Source organism: Procambarus clarkii, chromosome 5, assembly GCF_040958095.1.
Source record: "Procambarus clarkii isolate CNS0578487 chromosome 5, FALCON_Pclarkii_2.0, whole genome shotgun sequence".
In the NCBI taxonomy this organism is placed as follows: Eukaryota; Metazoa; Arthropoda; class Malacostraca; order Decapoda; family Cambaridae; genus Procambarus; species Procambarus clarkii.
In genome coordinates, this window is record NC_091154.1 from 24,228,271 (window position 1) to 24,250,121 (window position 21,851).

The 21,851-nt window shown below is 50.0% G+C and overlaps 1 protein-coding gene across 2 annotated transcripts in view; it reads right to left on the reverse strand.

Moving 5' to 3' along the window:
- The window catches only part of LOC123762687 (kelch domain-containing protein 4), a 154,145-nt gene that overhangs the window by 45,261 nt on the left and 87,033 nt on the right, over positions 1-21,851 (reverse strand). For both annotated transcript variants that reach the window (XM_069339975.1, XM_045749377.2), the window contains exon 8: positions 12,762-12,844. In XM_069339975.1, coding sequence (XP_069196076.1) covers positions 12,762-12,844 — 83 coding nt within the window. The remainder of the gene's footprint in view (positions 1-12,761; positions 12,845-21,851) is intronic.

A 21,851-nucleotide genomic window follows, 5' to 3' on the forward strand; every position in this document is an offset into this window, starting at 1 on the left:
CCCAGAAAATGGCGTTTCATTACATTCAACGCTGGTTTTCTGGGGGGAGCCCTGTCGGCTCCCCGGAGCTAGCTCACCACAGATAAGTAAAACAAGGAAGGAACCGGGAGGTGGATACCACACGTCCTAACTGAACAACCAAAACCAGAGACAAAACAAAGACCAAAACGAGAAGAAAATAGACCACCCAGGCCAACGACCAGGATGGCACCAAAACTCAAGAGCAGGCCAGAGGGGAACAACTCCCAGGACAGCAAGTGGAACGAAGCAGAAGGAACCGCAACACTGAATGCAAGCAGGAGCGGCTCTGCCAGCACCACCCAATATGAGGTGACAGGACACAATCCCAGACGACGGTCCCAGAACAACCCCGAAGGGAAGACAAGCCAACCCTATCAAAGACCGAAGGACCCTTCGCAGTGATAGGAAAACCGGAAAGACTGCCAGGAAAACCACACACTGCCCCCGAAAGAAACACGCTGGTGGGAGACCAATAACGAACCCACCAGTGCCGACACAAACGACGAGAAACTAACACCACGATCGAAAGCGCAAAACGCGAATCTAAAAACAGCGACCCCCGCAACCCAAAGGAGCAACATAACCAGCTCCAGCAGGGAAGAATGATGCACGCATCCCCGAGGCATCCAAGAGGAGAACTACCCATGACGTGAACCGCAGGAAAGCAAACACATCCGGTCCGGAAAAGGAACAAAGAAAAACCGGAACCAGGACCGGAACCCAGCAAACCCGGTTCCAAGAAAAGGAACCAGGAAGGCAGGAGCGGTAGACAGAAAAGTCCACACCCCCCACAGACAGCGCAACCCGAAGCCTGCAGGAAACCACACAGATAATCGCAGAAACTCGGTACCAAAACGGAACACCGGAGAAGTCCAAAAGCAGGGAACTGAACATGGACAGAGGCCCACCGGAGCACCAAACAGGATAATCAAGAAGCACTGACCCAGATACACAAATAAGTGTAGCATGGGGGAGGAAAAACAGAAATAGGTAAGGAAAACCGTGAATACGGCCCAAGGAGCGGCCGGGAAGTAACGCACACGACCAACCACAAAATGTGTAGAGGAGCGCGTACATATCTGAGGGACCTCGCGGACAGCAGGGTGCAGTCAGGCACCGAAGATAGGAAAGGAAAGTGTCCAGATAGGGAAAAGTCCCAGGGGTCGACAACGAAAACAAAGGCACCGAAATGCGGGGCAGAGCCCCACAAGACAACAAAGAACAAAAGATGGACAAAAAAGGCACTAAAGTCACATGTAAGGTGACCAAACACACCACACCAAACACCCTAGTTAGGAGCCATCGACGCAATCCCGCCAAGCGGGGAAGAGTAAACAAGGATGGAACAGTGAAAAAGGGTGGCGGAGTGAGTAGAGTATCCAATAAGATACTCGCTCCAAACGCATGAGCCTAATGAGAGAAGCAAAGCTCTACGTAGTACCAATGATGGAACTCAAACCGTTCCGTACTTCCAAGGAAAATTCCTGCCAACCTTTGGAAAACGGTAAGGCGTTGCCCAAGCATATAACCAGCAGAGTAGCGAATAATAACTAGTCTACCTGCAAGTGTGGTCTAGAACACACACATACAAGACACTGTACCGACACTCAGTGCGTCCAACCCGCACCATTGCCCGCCAAAATATCACCCGCAACTACTGTATACGCAACAAAAGATAGGTAGTTTCTTAGTGTTTGTGTTTATTGACACCAATCTTCACGAAACAATAGAAACTGGGAAAGTGGCATACGCCACCCTTGCAACACATTGTGGGCACGAAACAATGGGCATAAAAGGGATAAGTGCAGAATCAGGAAAGACCAGAGGAATAACCGGCACGGTAACAGGCCCAGTGATTCGCGGAACCAATTACCACGTAACGTGGTGGTGGGGCCCCATGATTGGTGCAAGGGCGGGTTGGACATGTATATGAGTGGGAATGGGTGGTAAGAAACAGAAGCTGCCTCACACGAGCCAATAGGCCCTCTGCAGTTCCTCTGTACTTATGTCCCATGTTCATACGCACAAGAGGACACAGGAGGAAGTGAGCACCCAAATGAGCCACAGACACTAAAAAGAACCTGATCAATGTCAGAGGGGAAAGGAAGCGAAAAGCACCAAGAAGCCATGTGGTGGAGGCAAACACCACCCACAGGAGCAAATGTAGAGAAGACAGAGCCCAGGAGGCTCAGGAAACTGCACAACCGTCAACTGACAGGAGAGGCGGGGCCCAAGAGCCAGAGCTCAACCCCCGCAAGCACAACTAGGCAAGCACCCCACCAAAAGTGAGAACCAGCACTAGGCCGACAGAAGTGCCAGACATGACAACCTCACCTGCAGAGCACACATGACCGTGCCACAACACAGGCGAGCCAAGTAACATACCAGGAGCAGCGCTAAAGGTGTGCCCGAAAGCCATGCATACTCGAGGCAGAAGGCATAGTATGTACCGTTACCTGAATAAAATGCGGAAGTCGAAGGAGAAATATGGCCAGAGACGCGCGCCCTGCAGAAGACGGAGCAGTACAGAGGGGGAGGAGGCGGCGCCACGCCAAACCATCCCACACCAAGAAGCAGAGGAAGAATGAAGTGACACCCCCAGATATAAATCCAAAACACCCTCAGCATCCATAGGGCCACGACTGGAGGGAGAAACGAGCAAGAAGCCGTAGAAAACCACGAGAAACGGCGCGAACACACGAGCATACCGCCTGTGAACAAAACGCACACCGCGGCCCCAGCACACGAGGTACAAAACACGCAGGAGAAACAGCTTTTGTCAGCACAGATGGAGGAAGTTACACAGGGAATAGAACAGTGCAAGAAAGATATGCAACTCACTTATGCACAAGTGGCCAAGGAGAAGGAAAAAATAGAAGAAGCAGTAAAGGAAGTCAAACACTGCAGCAACCAAGATAAAACAAACATTAGGCTAGAAGTGAGGAAAGAATTGGCATCTAACCCGAAGTTGGTGCAAAACACAGTTGATCGGAGTAAGTCCCTGATCATTTTTGGCTGCAAAGAAAAGGCGATAACATCTAGGTCAGAAAGAGCTGTAGAAGAAGCTAAAGTAGTAGATAAAATTGTTGGCCTCGTGGAAGGTCTTACAAACAGAGAGAATGTGTGCGACTACAGGAGAATAGGCAGGTACGTAAAAGGGAAAGATCGACCTTTGAGGATCACCCTAAACGGTGCCAAACAGATGGAAGAAGTACTAAGGAATGCTAGAAAATTGCAAAGGGATGAGGATGGGAAAGGGTGGTCGTTAAGACGAGATCTTTCAAAAGAAGATAGAGAGAAGCTGAAACTGAACCTCGCCGAGGCAAAACATTTAAATGAGAGCAGGAATGAAGAAGAAATAAATTCTTTTTTCTACAAAGTGATAGGGGTAGGCAAACCAGTAAAGTGGTACATAAAGGCAAACCAACAAAATCAATAGAGAGAGGGGGAGTGAAGAATAAGGAGAGGGGGAACAAGTTCCTGAAGATTGCATACGCCAACATAGATGGAGTGAGATCGAAGATACTGGAGTTAAGTGATGTAATACAGCTGCAGACACCAGACATTGTTGCACTCACGGAGATAAAACTTGAAGATGTAATTTTAAATGAGGTCATATTCCCAAGGGGCTACTCAATTTGGAGACGGGACAGAAAAATTAGGAAAGGCGGTGGCGTTGCTGTGCTGGTAAAAGAACACCTAAAGGTGAAGGAAATAATGACTGCCAATCCACAAGAAGTTGACATAATAGCACTAGAGATCTGCTATGAGGATGATAAACTAATGATGATAAATGCATATAGTCCACCGCCAAGCAGCACATGGTCAAAGGAGGAGCTAGATAGTAAACGTGAAGGTCTTATAACAATAATGAGAGAGATTATAGCGAGAGCGGATAACGATAGATCACGACTGTTGATAGTCGGTGACTTCAACTTAAAATCCATAGACTGGGAAGCATATGAAGCTAAAACAGAAGATTTTTGGACCTGTAAATTTGTAGACCTCATCCTGGAAACATTCTTGTATCAACATGTTAAACAAGCTACGAGGATGAGGGAAGGGGACGTTCCCTCCATGCTAGATTTGATATTTACCAGGAAGGAGGAAGAGATATTTGACATTCAGTACCTTCCTCCCTTGGGTAAAAGTGACCATGTCTTTTTGGTAATAAAGTATGCAATGCGTTATAAGCTGGAAGAAAATAAGGAGGTTGAAGCAGTTGAAAAACCAGACTTCAGGAGAGGACATTATGGTGACCTTAGAAATTTTTTTAGTGAGTATAATTGGACAGACTTGATGCTAGGCAAGGAAGTGAATGAGATGTATGGCAAGTTTTGTGAAATATATGATAAAGGCACAAAAAAATTTATACCAAAACAGAGATGCAGAACTAGGAAACAGGATTGGTTCAATAGAAATTGCGAGAGGGCTAGAGACCGAAAGACACAAAAATGGAATCAATACAGGAAGAGGCCGAACCCCCAAACATACCAGCGATACAAAGATGCGAGAAACAACTACACGGCAGTGAGGAGAGAGGCAGAAAGAAATTTTGAAAAAGGGATTGCGGACAAATGTAAAACAGAACCAGGTCTATTCTATAAATTCATAAACAACAAATTGCAGGTAAAGGATAATATTCAGAGGTTGAAAATGGGAAATAGATTCACGGAAGATGAAAAGGAAATGTGTGAAACACTAAACGAAAAGTTCCAAAGTGTGTTTGTACAAAATGAAATCTTTAGGGAACCAGATACAATAAGAATTCCAGAGAACAACATAGAACACATAGAGGTGTCTAGAGACGAAGTGGAAAAAATGCTCAAGGAGCTCGGTAAGAACAAAGCAGCTGGCCCAGATGGCGTTTCACCATGGGTTCTGAGAGAATGTGCATCTGAGCTCAGCATTCCACTTCACCTGATCTTTCAGGCATCCCTGTGTACAGGAATCGTAGCAGACGGGTGGAAACAGGCTAACATAGTTCCAATCTACAAAAGTGGCAGCAGGGAAGACCCCCTCAATTATAGACCTGTATCATTGACAAGTGTAATAGTGAAAGTATTGGAAAAACTAATCAAAACTAAATGGGTAGAACACCTAGAGAGAAATGATATAATATCAGACAGACAGTATGGTTTTCGATCTGGAAGATCCTGTGTATCGAATTTACTCAGTTTCTATGATCGAGCCACAGAGATATTACAGGAAAGAGATGGTTGGGTGGACTGCATCTATCTGGACCTAAAAAAGGCTTTCGACAGAGTTCCACATAAGAGGTTGTTCTGGAAACTGGAAAATATTGGAGGGGTGACAGGTAAGCTTCTATCATGGATGAAAAATTTTCTGACTGATAGAAAAATGAGGGCAGTAATCAGAGGCAATGTATCAGAATGGAGAAATGTCACAAGTGGAGTACCACAGGGTTCAGTTCTTGCACCAGTGATGTTTATTGTGTACATAAATGATCTACCAGTTGGTATACAGAATTATATGAACATGTTTGCTGATGATGCTAAGATAATAGGAAGGATAAGAAATTTAGATGACTGTCATGCCCTTCAAGAAGACCTGGACAAAATAAGTATATGGAGCACCACTTGGCAAATGGAATTTAATGTTAATAAATGTCATGTTATGGAATGTGGAATAGGAGAACATAGACCCCACACAACCTATATATTATGTGAGAAATCTTTAAAGAATTCTGATAAAGAAAGAGATCTAGGAGTGGTTCTAGATAGAAAACTATCACCTGAGGACCACATAAAGAATATTGTGCAAGGAGCCTATGCTATACTTTCTAACTTCAGAATTGCATTTAAATACATGGATGGCGATATACTAAAGAAATTGTTCATGACTTTTGTTAGGCCAAAGCTAGAATATGCAGCTGTTGTGTGGTGCCCATATCTTAAGAAGCACATCAACAAACTGGAAAAGGTGCAAAGACATGCTACTAAGTGGCTCCCAGAACTGAAGGGCAAGAGCTACGAGGAGAGGTTAGAAGCATTAAATATGCCAAAACTAGAAGACAGAAGAAAAAGAGGTGATATGATCACTACATACAAAATAGTTACAGGAATTGATAAAATCGACAGGGAAGACTTCCTGAGACCTGGAATTTCAAGAACAAGAGGTCATAGATTTAAACTAGCTAAACACAGATGCCGAAGAAATATAAGAAAATTCACCTTCGCAAATAGAGTGGTAGACGGTTGGAACAAGTTAAGTGAGAAGGTGGTGGAGGCCAAGACCGTCAGTAGTTTCAAAGCGTTATATGACAAAGAGTGCTGGGAAGACGGGACACCACGAGCGTAGCTCTCATCCTGTAACTACACTTAGGTAATTACACTTAGGTAATTACACCAACCGTCCACTGGGAGGCGTGGCTCGTACACCAGGCGGACACACAGATCGTACACACAACATACAGACACATCGTAAACACACATCGTACAAACACCAGGAAGGCGTGCGGAACGAAGAGGAAGAACACCGAAACAGGAAGTAGAGACGACGCGAAAACAAAACAAGGCGAAAACGAAGCAAAAGAAAACAGATGATGGAAGGGAACCAACAAGGCCGACAAAAGACCCGAGGGAAACCACATCGAAAATCAACAGATGTTCCAATAATATTGGAAGGTACGAAGAAACTCGCGAACCAACGAGAACCACGACAAGCACCCCTGACCAAGGAACATGCAGGGACAACAATACGAAGCAGTTTAGGCACTATGTACTAGGTCAATATATAAATCCATCAGTTTGTTTCACACCTCGTATGGATGTACCTTACCTGAATACACATTTGATTTTTTTTTTTTTAAGAACAGTATCGCGACGTAAGAGCGAAAAGGGTAAGGAAAAGGGGGTGAAATACCCCCCCAGGAACGACGGGACCGATGAACCCGAAGGAACACGGAACCGAACCCAGGGAGGGGTATACCTGAAAACAACAGAAACACAGAGGGAAGGAACAATCCCACTCTGAGGAACTGCCAGCCCCACACCAAAGGTACAAAGACCCAAGAGGGGCAAACGGGGCCGAGGCCCCCCAGGCAACCCCTCCCTAACCCCGGGAACTTCAACGGCATGACCCAGGGCCGAGCCGCACCCCCAAAGCCCCAGCTTGACAAGGAAAAGCCGGGGCAGCCATGCAAACAGTAATGAAGGGAGCCCACTGGTCAAACCCATACGGCACAGCTGGAGGAACCAACTCGAATGCCTCCGCCGCCACCCCGGAAGAGGAAAACCCTCAAGACCGCCCGAATCTCAACCCAACCAGACCCCGCCCCAACCCCAAAACCCGCCTACGGTTCGGAACAGGAAGCAAGGGAGAAAGTGTGTAGAACAGAAGGGGAAGGACAAGAAGCGGAAGGAGCCAGAGTCGAAGCGACCCCCACCCCCAAGTCCGGACCCCAACCACCAAAACGGAGCAGCCTCGGGGCATCCGGGGCCGCAACAACCAAGAGCGTTGCAGCAACCTAGACCCAGTAAACAACGCCGCAGCCGCCTGCACCCGATTATCAAGACCAGTGGCCTGGGTGAAGGAGAGCACGTACCGACAACAATCGTCGGACGACTCCGGGTCACAAGAAACAAGGACCCAACAGGCAGCATGGCTGAGGCACAACCGGTGAGTGTCACCCTGAGACAAGGGGACAGATCAACCGTCAAACTCGCAGGACGTGAGAGGGACTCCAGGGACACACCTATAGGACCACGGAGCCCCTGTGGGGTTTCCCAGGGCCCTTAGCCTTTGGTACACGCTAAGGGAAGCCCAGGCAGGGTACCGCGAACTGGCGCCCAATTCTACCAACAACTGCTAAAGCTGAACCCCCGGGACGTGTCCACTCACGGGGGTCAAGCGGGGAGTACTGCCAACAGAAGAATTCGAAAGAAAATCACCTAGAACAGGAAAGGGGGACCATATTAAAGGCAGACCCCACCAGGCAAAAACAAAAACAAAAGAAAAACCCCGCAAGAGAACAATGTACCCAGGCGGAACAGAGCCGGCCGCTGCTAATGGTGAATACTAGCTATGCAGTACCCCGCGCCCCTACCAGTGACGAAAACTACCACCTACCCAGAGACAAACCAGGGCAACAAAACCCCAGCCGACTCCAAGGGCGGCCCAGTACCGAGCAGTAAAGGACACAGTAGAGGTAGAACCCAAGGCGACTAGTGGAAGGTGGCCCCAAGCCCCAAGGGCAGTACTTACATGGCACCTAGGGAAGATAGCCCTAGGCACATGCAGCCCGAGTACCGTGGAATCTTACTCCTGGCTCACACCCCACCGGTAGAGACAGCCCACACCACAAGGCACAGAACTAAAACAAAAACCGGAGCCAGAGGCACTCGACCAGCCAGTAATACCATCAGCCAAGAACTGCCAGTTGGATCGCAGGCGTGGAGGGTCTGGGGCTCCCCCTTCCCCCCTCTCGGGGAGGGGGGGGGGGTTGCGCAGACGGTGGCACGGCGACGTGATGACGTCATGCTAGTTTGATACTTTTGTTTGGGGAGTTCTGTCCACTCGTTCGGCTTTCGGTAGCAATAATTTCACCATTTTGGGGCGCCTACCTTTCTGGGTGCCTGTCCCGGTTGATGGCAGACATAGAATGCTCCCAATCACACAGGGGTTTCTATAGGCCATTGCTCCTCGTGCCTCTCTGAGGGAACCAGGTTCTGGCTCGTGGTCCCCGGTAGGCAAGAACTCCTAGCACTTTGATGCCAGAAAGTTATACATATCCATTCAGCCTGGATAGCTCCGGGGAGCCAACGGGGCTCCCCCCAGAAAACCAGCATTGAATGTAATGAAACACCATTGTCTGGGCGAGTCCCGGAGGCTCCCCGGAGCAATCCAGGCTGAATGAATATGTATAACTTTCTGGCATCAGTCAATGTGCTTGGAGTTCTTACCTACCAGGGACCTTGCCTACCGGGCCTTGTGACCCGGGAGCACTCCAGAAACAGCTGAAGGCGGGACTGCAGCCACTGCAGAGCCTCCAGAGGGAGAGATAAGGAAGTCCCACACACGAGAGTCCCACACAAGACCCAGCCAGGTCCGAACCTGAGAGGAAACTAGATGGGACTTCTCCAGTTCACCAGGAACCTGAACCCGGCGAGCTGGGAAAGAACAAAATCCCTGGCGAGCAAACAAGCAGACTACCTGGAAGCCCTCACCAGCCAGTCGTCGAGGTAGGCCAGAACCCGAACCCCTAGCAGACGCAACCAGGCTACCACGACCCAGGTAAGGCGTGTGAACACGCAAGGTGTCAGATTAAAGCCGAATGGAAGACAACGAAAGTGGTAAGCCTGATGCCCCACATCAAAACCTAGCCAGTCCCTGAACCCTGGATGAATCGAAATGTGCCAGTACGTGTCCACAAGGTCCAGGGACACCATCCAAGCACCTGGCTCAAAGAGAAGACAGTCCTGGGACAGAGTAGTCATCCGAAACGAGGGGCAAGAGACCCAGGTGTTCAGACGGGACAAGTCCAGAATGAACAACAGGACCGCGCTGTCCCATTTCAGAACCGGAACATTCAGGAAACCCACCTGAGGGACGAGGTTGTTTCAACCACACCCAAGCAAACCTACTCCAAGATGAACCGACAAAGCGCAGGAGAAGAAGCCTGTTCCGAACCCCTGGAAGGAGGAGGAGCCACCCAACACCACCGCAGGCTGCAAGAAAGGACCCAAAATGCCCACGAATCATGGGACCAGGCATGAGCAAACAGCGCGAGCATCACCTCCCCCCCCCCCCCATCGCCCCATCAATGGGATGAACTGCGAAAAGGCTGACGCCCCTTACAAGAAACCAACTTGCAAGCAGAGCGATCAATGAGCCGACCAGTCGTCGTTGGTTCCGAAGGCTGTGCCGGCTTTAAAACTGGCACCACTGGCCTACCATGATGGAAGGACCCCTGAGCCCTGGCACGACCCTACCGGGAAGACCCCCCCTCTTCTACCGCGGGCTCCCCGGAGAACCAACAAATCTGACATGGGATGACAACTAGAAGAGGCTGCTTGCAGATACTGCACCACCACAGACTCTGCAAACAGCAAAGGCCAAAAAGTCATAGAAATCCTAAGTGTCAGGACCCACGCGGATTGCACGGACTGAGCGAGCACCGCCTGCCGGCACGCGAGACGAGAAGCAAAGAACAGAGACACTGTGTTCCGTAGGATCGGCGCAAAACAGCTTCAACAGCGCAACCGATGCCCGAACCACCGATATCAGCGCACCAGACTCAGGATTGGCCCCCAAGCGCCCAACATCCTCCTTAAGCCAGTCTGAAGACAGTTTGAGAAGGGAAAAGAAACGCAAGACCGTAGCCAAATGCCATGGGCGCACAAGTCCTCAGCTATCAGGGCAACCGAAAGGGAGGGAACCTGCACGTAAAGCTGAACAAGGCCGATATCCCAAGGAAGGGCAGGAGCGAACAAACACGCACCGAGGCACTCAAACTCCCCCCCCCCCCTTCCCCCGGTAAACCAGTACAACTGTAAGGGCCTCTCACCACTCAAGCGTGCATGACCGACAGAATGTATGCCAAGCCCCCAACAAAAATATTGGACAGTCTGCTAACCAGAACTCTGGAACCTCATAACGAACCCAGTAAGGAACTGAAGAACCGATCTCGAAAGAGACAGGATCCATTATTGAGGTGTAATCCGGATCGCGCAGGAGGTAAGCTGCAAAGGCCTAATACAAAACTCATGAGGAGGGATGTGGGAGGCCAAAAACCCCTTGAAGGAAGGAACTGAAGAACCCAAGGGAACTCGAAACCGAACCCGGGGAGGAGCTGACACCATATCATACAGGGAGGGAGGATAAGAAAACCCCACCCCCCTGTAACAATAAGCCCCACTCAGAGGGTACCAACATCCAAGCAGGGTCAAACGAGGCCCATGCCCTCCAAGTCAGCCCCTCCACTGTACCTGAAAACCTCCACACCAGGACCTGGATGGAGCCAAGCCATCCGCCAAATCCTCCGCCTCCAAAGAAAAGGCAGAGTCCACCAGAAAAGCAGGAAAGGAGGGGGCCCACTGGTCAGACCCAGAAGCACTAGCTGGAGGAATTGGCTCAAATGTCTCCATCGCCACACCGGAAGGCGCATCACCTGAAACTGCCAGCCTCTCACCACCAACTCCGAAACTCTCTCTTGCCCCGACTCCGAAACCAGCAAACGCTTCGGAGCCGGGTGCAAAGGGGGGAGGAACAAGATAAACAACAGCAGGGAAAAGACAAGGGGGGCGAGGACGAAACCAAAGTCGAAGCGAATAACACCCCCAAGTCTGGGATCCCTTTAACCAAAACGGGGCAGTCTCGGGGCATCCAGTGAGCAACCAGCCTAGCGTGCTGCAGCAACACCGAAGCTGCCTGCACCCAATTAGCAAGATCAGTGGATTGGGTGAATTGGAGTACATGCAAGGAACACCACTCACAAGACTCTGGGTCGAAGGTGTCACCGATCCAACAGGCAACATGACGGAGGCAGAACTGGTGATTGTCACCCTGAAACAAGGGGACAGAGCAACCTTCAAACTCGCACAAAGCAAGGTTGGACCCAGGGGACATCCATCGGACCGCCAAGCCCCAATGGGGATTTCCAGAGCCCTTAGACACTCTGCTAAGGTAAGCCCAGGCAAGGTACTGCTGACTGGTACCCCAAACTACCAAGCGAACTACTAATAGCTGAACCTGAGACGTGTACACTCACGGGGGACCTAGTGGAGGACCACCAAAAGTATAGAAGGGATAACACCACCAAGAGGCAGACCCTGCCCCACCAGGCAGAAAACAAAAATAAAAGAAAAACCCCACAAGAGTACAATGTGCCCAGGCGGAACAGAGCTGGCCATTATAATATGGTGAAAACTAGCTGCACAGTACCTTGCGCCCCTACCAGTGATGAAACTACCTCCTACCCAGAGGTAAACAGTGGTGCATGAAACAACCCACCTGACTCCAAAGGTGGGGCAATCACCAAGCAGCATAAGACCCCACGGAGGTAGGTCCCAAGCGACTTGTGGAAGGTAACCCCAAGCCACAAGGGCAGTACTTACAGGGAACCTAGGAAAGGCAACCCTAGGCGAATGCAGCCCGAATACTTGAGAAATTACACCTAGCTCTCACATCACCAGGACAGCACCACACCACAAGGCACAGCACTGGACAATGTCTGGAGCCAGAGTCACACGACTGCCAGGTCTTGCATCAACCTCAGAACTGGGGGTGGATAGCCAAGTAGTATAGATGTCCATAGACCATGCTGAAGTATAGCTAGTATGTGTGTACTAAGACCATGCTGAAGTATAACTAGGATATGTCCCTACACCATGCTGAAGTATAGCTAGTATACATGTCCCTAGACCATGCTGAAGTATAGCTAGTATGTGTGTACTAAGACCATGCTGAAGTATAACTAGGATATGTCCCTACACCATGCTGAAGTATAACTAGGATATGTCCCTACACCATGCTGAAGTATAGCTAGTATACATGTCCCTAGACCATGCTGTAGTAACTAGTATATGTTCCTAGACCATGCTAAAGCATAGCTAGTATATAAGTCACTAGACCATGCTGAAGAATAGCTAGTATATGTCTATAGACCATGCTGAAGTATAACTAGTATACATGTTCCCAAACCATCCTGAAGTATACCCAGTATACATGCCCCCAGATCATACAGAGGCATGGGAAGAGGGAAATACAAAGGTCATTACCTCACTGTCTTCTTCATCGCCATCTTCTCTCTTCCGTCTCCTCCTCTTCTCTCCGCTGGCCTCCTTCCTCCCAGTCACACTGACTGTAAACACAAGGTAAGATATTACACTCTCCACTGACCAGTCACACTGACTGTAGACACAAGGTAAGATATTACACTCTCCACTGACCAGTCACACTGACTGTAAACACTAACCATTGAAGTTGGCACAATAACCCTCAAACCACAGCTGAAGCTTGCTATATAACCTGGAAACACATCTCAAGCTGGCTAAGGAACCATGAGACACAGCAGAAGCTGGCTAAAGAACCATGAGACACAGCAGAAGCTGGCTAAATAACCATGAGACACAGCAGAAGCTGGCTAAGGAACCATGAGACACAGCTGAAGTTGGCTAAGGAACCATGAGACACAGCTGAAGTTGGCTAAGGAACCATGAGACACAGCTGAAGCTGGCTAAAGAACCATGAGACACAGCAGAAGCCGGCTAAAGAACCATGAGACACAGCTGAAGCTGGCTAAGGAACCATGAGACACAGCTGAAGTTGGCTAAGGAACCATGAGACACAGCAGAAGCTGGCTAAAGAACCATGAGACACAGCAGAAGCCGGCTAAAGAACCATGAGACACAGCAGAAGCTGGCTAAGGAACCATGAGACACAGCAGAAGCTGGCTAAGGAACCATGAGACACAGCTGAAGCTGGTTAAATAACCCTGAGCCACAGCTGAAGCTGGCTAAATAACCCTGAGACACAGCTGAAACTGGCAAAATACCCTTGATACATGGTAGAAGCTGGCTAAGGAACCATGAAACACAGTTGAAGCTGGCTAAATAACCCTGAGTCACAGCTGAAGCTGGCTAAATAACCCTGAGTCACAGCTGAAGCTGGCGAAATAACCTAGAGACAAAGCTGAAGCTGGCTAAATAATCCTGAGACACAGCTGAAGCTGGCTAAATAACCCCGTGACACAGTTGAAGCTGGCTAAATAATCCTGAGACACAGCTGAAGCTGGCTAAATAACCCTGTGACACAGCTGAAGCTGGCTAAATAACCCTGAGACACAGCTGAAGCTGGCTAAAAAATCCTGACACACAGCTGAAGTTGGCTAAATAACCCGGAGACACAGCTGAAGCTGGCTAAATAACGCTGAGACACAGCTGAAGCTGGCTAAATAACCCTGAGACACAGCTGAAGCTGGTTAAATAACCCTGAGACACAGCTAAAGCTGGCTAAATAACCCTAAGACACAGCTGCAGCTGGTTAAATAACCCTGAGACACAGCTGAAGCTGGCTAAATAACTCTGAGATACAGCTGTAGCTCGTTAAATAACCCTGAGACACGGCTGAAGCTGGCTAAATAACCCAGACACACAGCTGAAGCTGGTTAAATAACCCTGAGACACATATGAAGCTGGCTAAATATCCCTGAGACACAGCTGAAGCTGGCTAAATAACCCTGAGACACAGCTGAAGCAGGCTATGAGAGCTTCAGGTGAGACATGCAAGGTAAGAGGCATTAACCTTTAGACAGAGGTTATCGTCAATTGTTGATTTACAGGGAAATGCAGTTATCATCATGTAAAGATTTAAAAAATTATTGTTTGGGTTTTACATATATGATGCAAATATAAATATAAAAGCTCTCTGTGGATATAAAACCAGCGTTGAATGTAATGAAACGCCATTTTCTGGGTGAGCCCAGGAGGCTCCCTGGAGCTTTCGGGATAATGTGTGATATGTTAGACCAAGACATTAGCTATGGAGTTCTACCTACCAGAGAACCGAGTCAGAACCTGGCCACTTCAAGGAGGCTTCAGGGAGCAATGGCGCTGGAACCCCCCCCCCCCCTGTGGTTGGGGATTTTCCTTATTTGCCATCGACCAGGGTTAGGCACCCAGAAAGTTACGCATAACAAAACAAACCTACCATGGTAAGAAACTAACAACTAAAAACCGAAAAGGAAGGCAGGACGCCCTCCAATTCCAAGGAAACAAGCAAAGTCACACTCTATTGCTGTGCAGCTCATCCACGCAGCCCTCCCCTCCCCTTCTAGGGAGGAGAAGGTGGGGAGGCCCAGATTTTCCAGTGCCAACTACTCAGGCCTTCAGCTCGAAAGTTAAGTATCAAAACAACCGACCGGAGGGAGGGAGAATTGCCAGGGAGTCTTCGGGACTCACCCAGAAAATGGAGTTTCATTACATTCAATGCTGGTTTTCTGCAGGTAGCCCCTACAGCTCCCTGGAGCTGCATAAACAAAGATAAGGTAAAGAGAGACTTACCTGTGAGGAGGCCTCAACAAACTCTTCAATACGAAGTCGAGACAACTGACTGCAACCTGTGACCCAAAGCAACACAGGAATGCCCATGAGTAGGAACGTTCAGAAAATAATGGGCAGCCAGGACCCTGTTCAACTTCCGCAATCCCCGAGCCCGAAAATTAGCCCAAGACATGTTGCCAAACACGGCAGCCAAAGCAGCAAACTTCCTAACATCATGGGCACGAGGATAGACTGCAGGCTAGCTAGACTTGATAACCCTGCGGACGACCTGGGGATCCAAGCCCTGGAACAGGGAATGAGGGAGACCGGATCAACCCAAAGCGCATTCCCGGGCACGCAGATAGCGCGTACATAACGGCAGAGAGCCACAACTGGACACAACACATGATGCACCCCGCCTAATCAACCAAGCATCAATGACCCCAAAGACCCCACCAGAAAGCAGCGTCTCATTCTTCGCCAGAAAAGAAGGAGAGGGCAGCAAATGAACAAACCTACCACCAGGACCGAAAGAGCAGAAATCCCTGCATCGAAGGAGAGCATGAAGCTTCCCAACCCGACCCCCAGAGGCCAATGCCAACAAAAAGAGCCTTGGAAAAACAATCTTTAACTGAAGGGGTCACCACAAACCAAGGAGAGGAAAGAGAGGAGAGCACCCTGTCCAAGGACCAGGACGGCTCAGGCAGTGCATGAGCAGGCTGGAGGTGAAACAAAGCATGAGAAAGCTTACAGAGTAGGGTAGAGGAATCGTCCACCCCGAATGCAAGTTGCAGCGGCTCTGCCAGCGCCACATGATACGGGGCGGCAGTATTAGGCATCAGATGACAGTCCTGAAAAAACCTAAACACAAAGGACAAAACAACCTGATCCGAGATAGAAGACAACCTACGAAGAGAGAGAGAATGGCGGAATGAACGCCAAGAAACTTCATATTGTAATTACCTAAGTGAAAGCTGGTGACGCAGCACCAACACAAGATCCCCAGAGGAACGAACCCAACGAAAGCAAGAGGCGGAAGGGGAGTCTCCGAAGGAACCAAACAGACGCCGAAGCCAAACCCGACCCTGCAGGCCCATGACTGCAAAGAGCAGACGGGAACCCCAGAAGGATTGGCGGATCGACCACGTCCAACACACCCACAAAGATGACATGACGAAGCGCCGGGGAAGAAGCCTACCCCTGCCAGCTCTGAACCCCCCCAAAGGGGGAGAAGCCATCCACCGACGCCACCAGAGGCCGGAAGACAACCAAAAGCGCCCACCAACAGCGGGATCATGCGAGAGTCAACAGAGCAAGCTGCTCCCCCAGCGCCCCGTCAACAGAGAAGGGAACAGAGCCCCTTCCGAAAGAAAAGTACACACACACATACACATTCATATATACATACACACAAGGTATGTTACACACACGTGTGTATACACATGTGCACAAACACACAGCATACACACACATACACTTTAAAAGAAAAGTACAAGTCGCCAACCAGTGGGCAGAGAGCACTACGCCGGCCAGGCAAAGAAGGCACAAAACTGCATCAAAAGGCCCCCTCGACAACTAAACCTCAAAGTCCCAGCACGACCACAACATGTGCCAAGACCCAAAAAGATCAGTCTGCAAGCCAGGAAGACCCCGGAACTCCAGACAGCAGAACTGGGTCACACAAGGAAACAAAGCCCCCTGAACCCACAAAGGGGGCCCAAGAGGAAGAAACCTCCGGAACGAAACCAAAGAACCCCAAGGGAACCCGGAATCGAACCTGGGGGAGCCCAAACCACCACATTTGTCGGCGGAGAATACCACATAAAGGCAAAGCACAGCCCCCAGACAGAACTCCCGGGGAAACGGTCATAACAGACCGAAAACCGAGGGACAAGGTGTGGGAGCAAGCATAACAGCCAGGGACAGAGCCAAAACCCAAGGGCCCAGACCCAAAACAGACAAATCGGAAAACCCAGTGTAAAATCAACACCCAAACGTTCCCAGAGGAACAGGAAACGGTCAGAAAACAACAGAAAAGCAAAGAAACGACAACAGGAGAATAAAACCCCTGAAAAAAGGTGAAAACTCACCCAAGAAGCTCGCTCGCACACCCAGTCGCATGTAAACAAACCACAACGCCGCCCTGGTGGCCATGCCGGGAAACCGGCAGACGAAAATGGCCACCAGACAGAAGGCTGTGACTGACACTAAAGATACGGAAACACGCCAGCAAAAGTGGGAAGCAAGCAGACTGGATGGGCGAAAAACTCCACCCAAAAGCAGAAAACCCAGGCAGGGGCAAACTGCCCCAGAACTGCTAGCAGGCTTTCCCCCCAGCCCCAGGAACCAGCAACAGAGGCCCCGGGGCAGAGCCGTCCTCCAAGCCCTCCGCCCTTAATGAAAAGCAAAAGTCCATGGGAAAGGCAGCAAGAAAAGGCTGCTGGTAAGACCCAGAAGCCTTTGCAGGAGGAACAGGCTCGAAAACCTCCGTCTCCCAACCCAAACGGGGCAGCCCCCGAAAACCACCCGAGTCTCGACCACAACTAAACCCCATCCCGACCCTGAAACCCGCAGACGGTCCGGAGCCAGGAACAGGGCGGGAAAGAGGCGAACAGCACCTAACCAAAACGGGGCGGCCTCGGGGCATCCGAGTGGGAGACCAACCTAGCATGTTGCAGCAACCTAACCTAGCTTGCAACACAGATGCCACCTGTACTCTGAACAGTAATAGCATCAGGAGAGTACTGGAGAGCAAGCAGAGAATCTCTCGCAAGACTCCGGGTCAAGGTGTCAGTGACCCAACAGGCAGCATGACGGAGGTAAAAGTGGCGACTGTCACCCGGAGACAAGGGCACAGCAACCAACGATCCCGTACAAGACGGGTTGGAACCCGGAAGATACATTCAATGGTCCCCCCTAGCCCAGACAGGGGTTTCCAGGGCCCGTAGGCTGACTGCTACGGGAAGCCCGGGCAAGGTGTTGCTAAACCGGTAGGGGATAGCACTGAAAATCCCTGCGACGTGTACAATCACAGGGGCCTAGCAGAGGGGCGCCAAACACTACCAGTGGAACTATAGCCACACTAGGCAGACCCACACCAGGCATTAAAATAAAAACAAAAGAAAAACCCTGCAAAAGTACACCGTATCCAGAGGCAACAGGAACCGGTGCCGCTTAGGTGGCAGGCTGTGCAACACCTTGATTACCCTAACCAGCACAATACCAATCCCTACCCAGGGCCAAACAAGGGCCCCCAGGCCCAGCTGGCCCCAAGGGCGAGGCAAATGCCGAGCAGCAAAAACCTCTACAGGAATGGTTCCCAAACGTCCCAGGGAAGATAACCCTGTTACACAAGGGCAGTACTCACAGGGTGCTTAGGGAAGTCGGCCACTAAGCACCTGCAGCCCCGGCACTGATGAGGCACTCCTGGCCATCGCACAACACAACACACGGCAGTGAACGCCACACAAAGCAAACACTGCCTACGAAACTGAGGCCTGAGAAGCGTCTATCCCGGTTGACATTAGCTTACGAACTGAAGCTTGGCAGCCGGCGCGATAGGTCCGGGGCTCCCCTTTCCCCCTCTCGGGGCGGGGAGGGCTGCGCAGATGATCGGCGCGGCAGTAAAGTGTGATGTTTGCCTGTTTGCTTGTTTCCTTGTGCTTGTAGGGAGTTTCTACCTCTCTGTTCGTTTTTTTTTTCAGTTTTTTACCATGTGGGGTTTGTTTTGTTATGCCTACTTTTCTGGGTGCCTAAACCCCGGTTGATGGCAGATAAGGAAACCCCAACCACAAAGGGGTTTTCCAGGGCCATTGCTGCCTGAAACCTCTCTGAAGCGGCCAGGTTCTGGCGCTGGTCCCTGGTAGGTCTGAACTCCTTAGCTAATGTCCCGGTCTAATATAACAGACATTACCCTGATAAGCTCCAGGGAGCCGTAGGGGCTCCCCACAGAAAAATCACTGTCGCTGCCCCTTCACATTCTTTGGAAGCAAAGCCTAGATACAGGGGTGCCTCAGTTTAAGAATTTAATCTGCTCCTGGAGACGGTTCGTAACCCGTGCCACCACGGGCTCGGTCGGCCGTACACGTATCAACAAACTCGTATCCCGATGCAAAGTTCATATCCCGCCGATTCAAATTTTCCGAACAAATCGGGCTGGTAACCCGAAAAGTTTGTAAACAGGGACGTTCGTAACAGAGGTACCACTGTACTGGTGTTATCCCTGACATACTAAAAACAGCAGAGATAGCACCACTCCATAAAGAAGGAATAAGGCAGAGGCAAAAAATTACAGACTGATAGCACTAACATCACACATCATAAAAATCTTTGAGAGAGTTCTAAGAAATAAGATCATAAAACACATGGAATCACAGCATCTTCATAACCCCGGACAACATAGATTCAGAACAGGGTGCTCTTGTCTATCACAGTTGCTGGACCATTATGACATGGCACTAGATGCCATGGAAGACAAGCAAAAACTGATGTAATTTACACAGATTTTGCAAAAACCTTCGACAAATGTGACCCATGGTGTTATTGCACATAAAATGTGTGCAAAAGGTGTTACCGGAGAAATAGGCAGGTGGACCTACAATTTCCTGACTAATAGAACCCAATGTTATCTTGAGATGATTTCGGGGCTTAGTGTCCCCGCGGCCTGGTCCTTGACCAGGCATCCACCCCCAGGAAACAGCCCGTAGCAGCGGTCTAACTACCAGGTACCTATTTACTACTAGGTAACAGGGGCATCAGGGTGAAAGAAACATTTTGCCCATTTGTCTCCGCCTCCACCGGGGATCGAACCCGGAACCTCAGGACTACGAATCCAAAGCGGTGTCCACCCAGCTGTCAGGCGCCCATAGCATAACCCAATTATAACATAGAACGAAAAAGCAATGTAAAGAATTTGGATGTATTCATGTCGGAAGACCTTACCTTTAAAGAACACAATAAAATAGCCGTCATAACTGCAAGAATAATGACAGGTTGGATAACAAAAACTTTTCAAACTAGGGATGCTATACCAATGATGATACTCTTCAAGATGCTAATGTTCTCTAGAGTGGAATACTGCTACACAATCACAGCCCCTTTCTAAGCTGGAGAAATTGTTGATCTGGAGAGCACGCAGAGATCTTTTACTGCTCTAATCCACTCGGTAAAACATCTAAATTATTGGGACCGACTTAAATGCCTAAATCTGTATTCTCTTGAGCGCAGGTGGGAGAGATATATAATAATTTACACATGGTAAATAGTAGAGGGGCTGGTCCTAAACCAGCACACAGAAATAACATCACATGAGACCAGGAGGCATGGCAGGATGTGCGTAACACCCCCGTTGAAAAGCAGAGATGCAATAGGTACTCTGAGAGAGAACTCTATTAACATCAGTGGCCCCAGATTGTTCAACATGCATCTACTACACATAAGGAGCATAACTGGCCGACCCCTCACAGTGTTTAAGAGAGAACTTGACAAGTACCTGTACCTCCAAAGGATACCTGATCAACCAGGCTGTAACTCAAACATCAGGCTGCAATCAGCCGCATCCAACCGCCTGGTGACGACCGGGCCGCGGGGACGCTAAGCCCTGAAAACACCAAGGTAAGCCCTAAAGAGGTAAGGGCCGAAGAAAACCCCCGCAGGTCAGGCAATGAACCACCGGAGAACAGTCCAAATGGAGCCGGACAGTTGAACCTTGAGCGACCCGAACCCTCCAAAGCGACTGCCAAACCACCGCTAACTCCCGCACCGTGCTGTGAGCCCGACGGTAGAACGGACCCCACCGTCCCTGGCTGGCCTGGTAAGCACTGGTCACAAAGACCCAGCTGAGAGACAACGCATCTGTGAACACATCGAGCGAGGGCTCGGGTAGACTCCAGAGCAATGAACCCCAAAAATCCCTAAGAGGATGCTGGCGACACAGCAACCGATGCACGGTCCCCCGGAGGACAAACCCAGGGATCGCAAGAGAAGCGGAAGAAGCGTCCTCGAGGGAACTAGAACAGACGCCAAAACCAAACCCGATCCAGTGGATAGACCAGTACAGCGAAGTTCAAACTCTGGCACAACTGCTCGAGCAACCGCCAAGTGACCGCCCCCCCAGAAATAGCCAAAGAAGGGACCGCAGCTGCAGCAAAGCCTCCAGAGAGAGAGACATGGAAGCGGTCCGAGTCCCCAAAAAAGACCCCGCCGAGCAGACACGCGGACCGACCAGGAGCCCATACCAGCCAGTCGTCTAGGTAGGCCAGGACCCAAACCCCTAGCAGACGAAGACGGACCACCACGACCCAGGTAAGACGCGAGAATACGCGAGGTGCCAAATTCAAGCCAAAAGAAAGGCAACGAAAGTTATAAGCCTGATGCCCCACCACGAAACGTAACCAATCCCTGAACCCCAGATGAATAGGAATGTGCCAATACACAGCCATGATGTCCAGGGACACCATCCCGGCATCCGGCTCCAAAAGAAGCCAGACCTTAGACAGAGTAGTCATCTGAAAGGAAGGGCAAGGAATCCAAGGGTTCAGATGGGACAAGTCCAGATTGAACCGTAGATCCGCAAAGTCCCGTTTCAGCACTGTAAACAGGCGGGTAACCCAGCTGAGGGACGGGGTCATTTTGACCATGCCCAAGCACACCCACTCCAAGATGACCCGATGAAGCGCTGGAGAAGAAGCCTGCCCTACCAGCCCCGAACCCCCCAAAGGAGGAGGAGCCATCCAAAGCCACCACAAGGCCGGATGACACGATCAAAAATGCCCACAAATTGTGGGACCTAGCGTGAGCAAATAGAGCGAGTTTTCCCTTCCGGGGCGA